Genomic DNA, 9,534 nt, shown 5'->3' on the forward strand with positions numbered 1-9,534 from the left:
CTACTGACTGATTTATCATGCTTGAAAGAATTATTGACTGCTACACATGGTTCTTTGATAACTTTTGTCATGAAAGTCTCTAGATAATGCATTGCAAATCTGAGCAATGTTACGTAAATAATTTCTTTAAGTTAATGCTTTATTCAGCAAGGACACAATAAATTGAGTCGCAGTAAAACCATGCTGTTACGGAACTCCAAGGAAGACGAAGACAAAAATAATCCAAAGTATAATCTTTAACTTTAATCCACATGAATCGCAATAACGCAGGATAGCAGCCTGACGTGTAATAATCAATTCCTGACAGTATACTGAACAGAAATGAGGCTTTAAAGAGGGCAGCTGACGAGGGCCAAAAAGGTGATGGGAGTTACCTAATGATGACTAACGAGCAAACTAACTAATGACCTTAAACAGAACAGCAACAAAACCATATAAGGAAAATCAGGAACAGGCAGACGTAACAGAAAAAGACAATACTAAATTTCATAATTCTAACACATGCATAATGTTTATCAAAAAATTCAGTTGAAAAATAAAATCAGTTGTTACATCCTACACACATCTATGGGTTTCAAGTGGACGCAACAATATTAAGGATTAAAAAGAGCACTTGTCTGAGACCACAAACAAGAAAATCAAGATGTATTAAATATTTTTAAATGATAATAACAACTTAAATGGGAAGCATTGGCATGAGGAGGGGGAAGAGCCAAAGGAGAACAAAAGACAGGGAAAAACAAATGCGACATACCCGTTTCCAGACCCCAAACTTTTGAACAGTTGAACACCTATAGTTCCTTTCAGACTCAACATTCGTCCTTCAAGAGGCAGGAAGGTGCAACACTGAATCAGAGATGTGAAGAAGAGGAAGAGCTCCATACGAGCGAGCTGCTCACCTGGACACATCCTCTTACCTGGAAATCAGGGTCTGCATCGGTAAACTCAAGAGTATATAATGTCTAGTCGTTCCAAAAGCCTTGCTTTTGATTAAACTTTTGTGTGATCTTTCTTTGAAACCATTAAATTCCAACAACAGTTATATATACTGTGACTAAAGAGCTTATAAATACTGGTGGATAAGCCATTACAGAAACATAAAAAATGTTGTTGGTAACCAATACAGTTAGTTTAGCTGTGGCATAAACCTTACACTGGGACTTGTGTCTCATCTGAAGAAACAGTGAGTTTCTGGCTAATATTCCTGAACTTTCAAACGCTGCCTGCAGAACTTAGACACGGAGTATGAAACATGTCAGAAACAAAATAATGCTACTTATCACACAGATCCCATCGAGGAACTCAGATATGAGAAATCAGTTCACACAAGCCAGTATATAATACTGTTGACCTTTCAAAAACAACTGCTGTCAGTTATGAATTTTTATCAAATACTTCTGTTGCACCTGATATGTATGATATGGCAATGAAGGCCTAGTTTCTTACTAATGTTTACCATATTATTGTTAGCAGTTTTAAGATAAATTTCCCTTTTAATATTCTTCATCCTTATGTAAAATACAAAAACATTTGAACTACTTTATAAAGCCAAATCATCAAGTACAAACAGAACCCATATCTGAAGATATCTATATTTATGAGAATGCTGTTTATTAATCAAACAATGAACTGTCAAAAATATAAAAACAATTAGTGTGTACATATATATATATATACAGAACAGAATATTAAAATTGTATTAAAATACTCAAACTTATGCTGTGCTAAAACTGAAAAAGGTGAATATATATATATATATATATATATATATATATATATATATATATATTTATATATAAAATCTTTTTTTTTCTTTTTTTTACAAAGTAACAGAAACAAATAAATGTTTACAACAATAAATGTTAAAATGAATGTCAAGTTAGTTGTTTTAGACAAATTTGACAATGTCACACATTTATTAAGGTGACTTGTGACATCTGTGTAAAATGCAGGACTTGACATGACAAAAACATGTTTTCTGTGTTTTTCTAAAACTTAACATATTTTGATTATTGTTACATTGCATGACTGGACATGGATTACAACAATTTGTTTGTGTTGTTTTTTTGTAAAATGTGACATCTGACATAAATACACTTTGGTAGCAACAGACAAAGCAAGCTGTTGATATGGCAAAAGTAACCAGGTAAAATAGAGTTTTTGTTTGTTTTTCACATTTATTGTTAAAAATGTAGGACAGCAGAAATGGAAGAAACCTTTAATCTGACATCTCAATCTTATTTCTGAAACATTTTTCTCTTTTTCCAGTTTGAGACAATTGTGAGGGATAAATTTAGCCAATTATTTATTTTTGTTTGTAAATACTGACTTTAAAAATCTATTTAAAATGTGATGAGCTGTCCTCAAGCTTTGTTATGACGACTATCTGAAACCTGAAATTATAGCCCTTAGTTGTGAAGTACATAGATATTAGTCTTTTTAGATAATCGCCCAACATATAAATCAAATATATTATCAAAAGTCTATTAACTGCTGTTTTCTATCATTTAAATATATATTTTCAGCGAGACGTTCAGTGTATTTCTCCATTATAAAACATATTTTTGGTAACACTGCCTTAGATGAAAATAAAACACATTGGTAGTTTTGTTTAGCCATTGTGGATTAAATACTGATATTTGTTTTCATCAAGGGCTGTATATTCAAACCATCTTCATTACTTGACTTTTCATGTAACCTGTAGGGAGAAGATCTCTGTTTTCAAGCAGCATATTTGAATGCAGAAAACCTGATAGTATTTGCAAATACTTTAAATACTCACCCATAAATATTTGCAAAAAGTGGGAAAATAAAACCATAGCAGCTTGTAGATAGCAGAGGAAATGTATAACAGCAGAACACTATTCTAGATTAACAGTGGATGACGCCACAAAACAAAACAAAATAAACCAAAATATTGTGTGATAAGACTGATGTGAATGATAAAGGAGTGTCTTTCCTCTTTCTCTATTCGATTTGCTATTCACAGCAATCCAATACGGAACATTTAATTTACTTTAGTGATTCCTGTCCTTCTAAAGTCTCCCAGACTCTTCAGTTTTCCTCATCCTAGGACAAGACTTCTGCCATGTGACTTCTAAGTGCCAGCTTTCAACATCACAGATGCAAACATGCTTTTCTCCTCATAATAAAGGGTGTATCAAATGGAGGTGGTTTGTTCTCAGTTAGGTCCCACTGGAAGCTTCACAAGGTAGCTGCGAGGTCTCATCGATGGTGACCACCAGTTCTTCAGGCTTAATGGCGCTTTGGCAGTCGGAGTGATTGTACGCAATGCAGCGCATGTCCACTGGATGTGAGAGTTCCCTCATTTCATTCATGCTGCTGCTGATGCAGTTCACCTCACTCTTGCTCCTGCGGTTGTCTGAACGGGGCCCAAACACCCACTCTGATGAGAGACACAGATTACAGATGATTATCAGTCACACTGAGACTCACATGGATCCAGATGGAACATTCACTTTGAGACAGGCAATATGGGTCCACATAAAAATTGATAGGTATTATTCTGGATGCTCATTGGCCAATAAAGCATTCCAGTCATGCTGAAAGACATACCTGTACAGTAACAGCTCTGATGTAAAACACTTGTTCCCTTTCAGTCAGTCACTTTGACGTTGTGTTGAATTTACGCCACTAGGGGTTCCACTTGGGAGCCCAGACACCTCTGACATAATTGAGAAAAGGCCAATGAATTTGGCCAGCAAATTTAGCATAGTTCTTTTTTATAAAAAGAATGCAACTGCTTCCCGTCCTGGCGCTTCTCAAGGATCAAATGACACTGAAGACTGGTGCAATGATACTGCAAAATTGAACTTTCTCAGTTGATTCACAGGAATAAATTATGTTTATATTAACTTGTTATAATATTTCACAACACTACTTTTAATCGGAAGTGTGTACATATGCTAAAATAATGTTTCAATAACACTTTTTGTCCTTAAAATTTTAACTTGCAGTGTACAACAAACCAAAAGCCGTTTTTTTCTTCTTCCATAACACTAAATGGCAAAACTTAACCACCACATATGCTTACATTTGGGAAAAGTCTTCTCGGATTTTAAAGGATGTTAATAGTGCTTCTCAAACTAATGGTTCCTTATCCTCTCCATGTTTTGACATCATTGCAGCAGAAGCACAAGACAACATATAACAGCCTGCACAGAATTAGTTTTGGACAATGAAGATCCTTGGAGTTAGATCTATGAACTACTGCACTGATTCGTACACATGCACATTTCATATTTTTAAATTCAAGGCTTTCTCAGTCTCAATTTTTGATAAAAATAACTTTTTATGAAGAACTTTCATTAAAAAAATAGTAATGAAAACATGATAGGAAGCACAAAACAATAAATGGCAGTAAACAGCCTCTGGCAGCAGAAGTGAGAGGGTAAACCATAGTAATCTGTATTGAAAGTGGTGAAGAAATCACACAAGTTTGAGATAAACATTCATATTGCAATGCACTCAAGCACACATTTTATTTACTGATGACAGTAATGTACCAAGACTTTTGTGAGCCATGCACACTTTCAGAAACGCATTATTAAACATCACACATTATTATTCAAGGACAGTCCAAGACTTGATTAACAGGTGTGATTAAAAAAAATTATAATAAAATCAATAGAACTAAAATGATATGCAGGACTTCTTTATGAAACAAGCTGGATGAATCTCACTAAAACTGTCAACTATATGTCCAGGTCATACATCACAATTAAAAAAAAAAACAAATCTGATATTCCAATTAGGAAGCAACAACAGCATCTTTCTGTAATGCTATACACACTACACATTATCCATGAGCCCCAGGTTGCTGTCTGACCACATTAATTAAACACTTTGCAGTTCACCTATTGCGAATTAAAGTGCTACTTGATTAATGATTCAAACAACTCTAATGTGCATCATCCAGTCTAAATGCTCCATCAAATTGAACACTAACTGAAACCACCAGCCTATATACACAGCCATAGACTGTATATTAAACGCATTTGTCCTTCGACTTAGAAAAGCACCCTGGAATTAAGATGAATAAATACAGCAGCAGCAGTCTGAAGTGTGTGAGTAAACATAAGTGGCTGATAAGCAGAGCCAGAGCCATGTGATGGCATGACAATTGCCCAACATACGAATGTATACCAGTTAGGCTTAACTGTTTCAGATAAATATTTATTTATTTATTTTTATTTTTTGCTTTCATTTAAATGCAAAAAAAATAAAAAAAATAATAAAAAACATGATTTTCTCTTAGACCAGTGCACTTTAAGTGCACAGTAGTTTTCGATGAATACAAAAGTAAACGCCACTATTCAGTTCTGAGTGGATGCTAGGTGGATTCCAGGGACTTCTGGGTCATTGCTAGATGGGTTCTAGGGTGTCATTGTGGTTTCATTTAATTTCAACCCTTTAATCTCACCAAGATAAATGCAACTCCTGTCGCTTATAAAATAAATGAATCAAAAGTCAGTTTTGAAGAAAACTCCAAATGCCTGATCATAACAGACAAGCAGACAAAACGGAAACTAAAGAGGACATCTGACTTGTAAATCAAAATGGTATTTTACTAAAATGGTAAAAGTGAGCTTTCTCCTTGTCTGACCCTGTAGAGAGAAATACTACAGTGAGAATCTCACCAAACAAGTGATCTTTACATTTACACCTCTCAGGACCAACATAAATGCACAGAGCACAATCTACAGTACAGTACTTGGTGTAACCAGGGCTTTCGGAGTAATCTCTCAGGTATTGTTGAGTGCTCCCCTCTCTGCTTCTCTGTGTGTGTGTGTGCGTGTGTGCGCGCGCGTGTGTGTGTGTGTGTGACCTTCCTGCTTCATCGCTTCAGGTAAACGTCAAGATCTTTGAAAAACAGAAGTGAGGGTCTCTGAAGGAATTTCATGTATTTCTTTCCATTCATTCACTTCTGGATACTCAACTCTGAGCTTTAAGAGAATTGGTTGCGATGCTTGTGGAGGTGAATGTGAATGTACATTGTGACTGTCAACACAGGTGCATTTCAGAGATGCATGTTGGAACTGACGCAAAACTTGTGTACTCCATCAAGATCCTTAAAAACAGAATATTATGAGTCCCTCACACTTACATGCATATGTGTAGATATTAAACATATGAAGAATCCTCCAAAAACACACTTGACCCAAACTAATCTCTTATGAATATGAATGCTTAAACACACAAAAAATGCACAAAACACACAAACAGAAAAACATTTCACATTAAAATTATTATATACTGTTAAAGTGTAGCTTAATGGCTGCAATGAATGAATTAAAACGTTCTGCATGACCTGCTGAAAAACAATAAATGCTTAAAACAACCTTAGATCATCCAGCATGGTCAGGTTGATCTGTTGGCTGGTTTTAGAGGGGCTTTAAGCACTCTGCATGGGAAAACAGCCTGCACCAGATCAGACTGTTTATTTTATTTTTTAATGAGTGCAATGTACAAAACTGATGCAGACTAAGATGCATTTCTGTATTTCATCTCACTGTAATAAATACTAAAACTCACAAATATATACTTACAAGATTTTTTTTTCCACAAAAAAAGACCATTGTATTGTTATTCTGTTTGTTAATGACTGCAATTAATGAATGATTGAATGAGCTGTAAATGACTATGACCTGTTAAAGAAAAAGCTTAAACTTAGGTAGTCTTAACTGGTCTAGCATGCTCAGGCTTATCTGTTAGCTGGTTTTAGAGGGGTTTTAAGCAATTTTCAGCTGGAAAAAAAGTCTAAACATGTTAAGACCTTCGGCTGTTTTTTTATTTATTTATTTTTTTTATGCAATGTGCAAAGCTGATGCAGACAGAGTTGCATTCTGTACTTCATCTCGCTGTTGTTACTGCATAGCCAAAACACACAAATACACACAGAAAACTATTCCACAATAAAAAGTTCAATGAGCAGGTAAGCATGACATGCTGAAAAATAGCAGCTTTAAGTAATAAATGGTATTGTCAGGCTGATCTTGCTTGTTATGGTGGGGGTCACTTTTTGTTGGTTGACCAGCTTTTTTAAAAAACGAATCATCTGTATTTAATTATAATTGCACATAGCCAAAATACATTCACAGTGATTTGTCAGTGATGTTTAATTGATCAAATGCACATTATATTTCGAAAATACACTTACCCGCGAACTCATGCACGAGATCCTTCAACAGGTGCCCCACTATAGCGTAAGCCACAGCCACTACCACAAGCGCCGCCATGACCAGGTACAGCACCGCCTTGGGCAGCAGTATCGAGTCCCTCGGCGGCGTCTTGTCGTCCGTGTACTCCTGGTCGCTCTCGGAGTACGAGTACTGAAAGACGTGCTCCAAACCGGACGTGTGGTTGGAGTTGAGCGGCGGGTGACTGGCGCTCATGCCGCTCAGGTCAGGCTCCAGAGCCGTCACCATGGTGCTCGTCACCGCCTCCACCCGATCCATACTCTGATGAACAAATCCCGCCGATTTATTCACAAGAGGCAAGATTTGAGAAAGGAAATAGCTCCAGTCCTTGATGGCTGTGGTGTTGCATAAAAACATAATGCCTTTGGATGTTAGCCTATCACTTCTGGTGGACGTGACCTCCGGCATCACCAGTGGATGTAGTTGCGCTGAACAAGTCTCGTTCAGTTTATCCAAATGCGGATATCGGTTTCCTCAGAAATGAATTTCCTGGTTCAATAAGATGCAACTTGCAAACGTTAAAATGATTTGGAAATAAAGCTGCAGCTTTAGAATGATACATTTCAGAACATTATTCTCAAATTTAGGACATGAACACAATATTTATCTTGTTTAATGAGAAAAATTAGAAATGAGAAAATAAACACAAACGTTATTTAAATTAAAAATGTTGCAGTGTGATTTCTGAGTAGTTAACAATAATTAATAAACATACCTGCGTTTAAATTAGCAGCTATTAAGAACATTCCCAAATTCATATCCTTCCCAAAAAAAACAACAACAACAACAACAACAAAAAAGTAGACCATTTCCACGTAGACTAGCTTCAATAAAACGTAGTTAAGAGTAATAAAAAAAAATCCATCAGTAGACTACTGTCGTAACCTACAGCAAATTCACGTCGGTCTCCAAAAGCGTTTGGACAACCAAGACAATTGAGTCCATAAAAAAGTATTTATATCCCTCAGCGGTCTACACTTCAAAAGCGCTGACAAACTGATCAAACGTAGGCTACCGTCAACGCGTCGGTATTTTCCTCACAAGCTCCAAACAAGCGCGTCAATTTTGTATCCTGTGGGTGGAGTGTTCAAAGCGAGCGCGTTCAAGAGGGTTGTTTTCAGCGAATCTAACCCCCTTTTGACCTGTAAACGGGTTTCGTAGGGTTTTCGCATCCTTTTCTCAAGGTAGCACAAGGACGCCACGACACTCGCTCGCGCTTCCCGCCTCTGATGAGAGCGCGCGCAGACTATTCCTGAAGCGAGCGCGGTGAGGATAGAATCCTTATTGTAAGCTACTCGAAGGTTTAACTTTCATAAAACACTTCAAACATTAGCTTTAAGGTGTCATGGATGAAATGTTCAAGAGGAAAAGACAATTCCTTTGCAGACTAATAGGTTTGACTCTTTTTAGCCATTAACCATTTATTCGTTGAAGGACAAGGTTGAAGGAGACTATGCAAAGTGAAAGCAATAATCACATTTAAACCATCGCCAGCACCAGCAGGGTAATAATGGTGGTCCAGGACCTCAAACCCCCAGGATAAACCACTGTCATTATATCATCCGAACTACCCTCATCTCTAACCAGCCGTGCGCGCCAAAAGTCACGTTCCTTTTTCTGATCACGTCGTGAGCTTTTGCGGATAAGAGATGAGGAGACTGAGCGAAAACATCAATCGTGTGTTGACCTGTGCCTTACGACTCCAAGAGCTGGAGAGACAGAGATAAATAGGCCATTTCCTGAGTAGGCAACATCATAAGTTTGCATGCGAGTTGTGAGCTAGAGTATCTGAATTTATTCCCATATAGGCTACTGTATATAATATATCTAAATTAACTGGTATTTACTCAAAATATTATGCAATATCATTGAATAAACCTAAATAAATTAAAGGGACAGTTCACCCAAAAATAAAAAATTGTCATCATTTACTCACCTTAAAGTTGTTTCAAACCTGTGTAAATTTCTTTCTTCTTTGGCACACACACACACACAAACTATATTTTGATGAATGTAGGTAACCAAACAGAGTTAATAAAACTCAAAACTCCCCACATTAGTGATGTCACCTGAAATAGCCAATGCTACAATATAAATTGGATTAATTAGCCTTAATGGCCATTTGTACATTGATTTTTTTCCCCAAGACAAATAAGACATCACTAAATGCTCACACCTTTTACTTCCCAAAAGAAATTTTGTAATGGATAGAGATTTATAGCACATTTTAGAAACAACCCAGTTCATGAAAGAGCATTATTTTTAAGAGTAATGCATGAATGAAGAGGTAGAGCTATGCCCTTGCTGCATGACT

General features: G+C 36.4%; 1 protein-coding gene across 1 annotated transcript; it reads right to left on the reverse strand.

Annotated features, from left to right (window-relative positions):
* Positions 1 to 1,845: 1,845 nt before the first annotated feature.
* LOC127944781 (uncharacterized) lies at positions 1,846 to 8,851 on the reverse strand. Its single transcript, XM_052541028.1, has 3 exons — positions 7,936 to 8,851; positions 7,181 to 7,709; positions 1,846 to 3,406 (listed from the first exon to the last, which is right to left on the reverse strand). The coding sequence occupies exons 2-3, from the start codon at positions 7,626 to 7,628 to the stop codon at positions 3,186 to 3,188; spliced, it is 669 nt and encodes a 222-aa protein (XP_052396988.1). The 5' UTR covers positions 7,629 to 7,709; positions 7,936 to 8,851; the 3' UTR covers positions 1,846 to 3,185.
* Positions 8,852 to 9,534: the final 683 nt, after the last annotated feature.

The sequence above is a fragment of the Carassius gibelio genome, chromosome A23 (genome assembly GCF_023724105.1).
Source record: "Carassius gibelio isolate Cgi1373 ecotype wild population from Czech Republic chromosome A23, carGib1.2-hapl.c, whole genome shotgun sequence".
NCBI lineage: Eukaryota > Metazoa > Chordata > Actinopteri > Cypriniformes > Cyprinidae > Carassius > Carassius gibelio.

Coding starts and splice junctions, on each gene's coding strand:
- LOC127944781 (XM_052541028.1), bottom strand. CDS start 7,628: ATGCCGGAGGTCACGTCCACCAGAAGTGATAGGCTAACATCCAAAGGC. Junction 3,407..7,180: donor TCTCGTGCATGAGTTCGCGG/GTAAGTGTATTT, acceptor GTCTCTCATCAG/AGTGGGTGTTTGGGCCCCGT.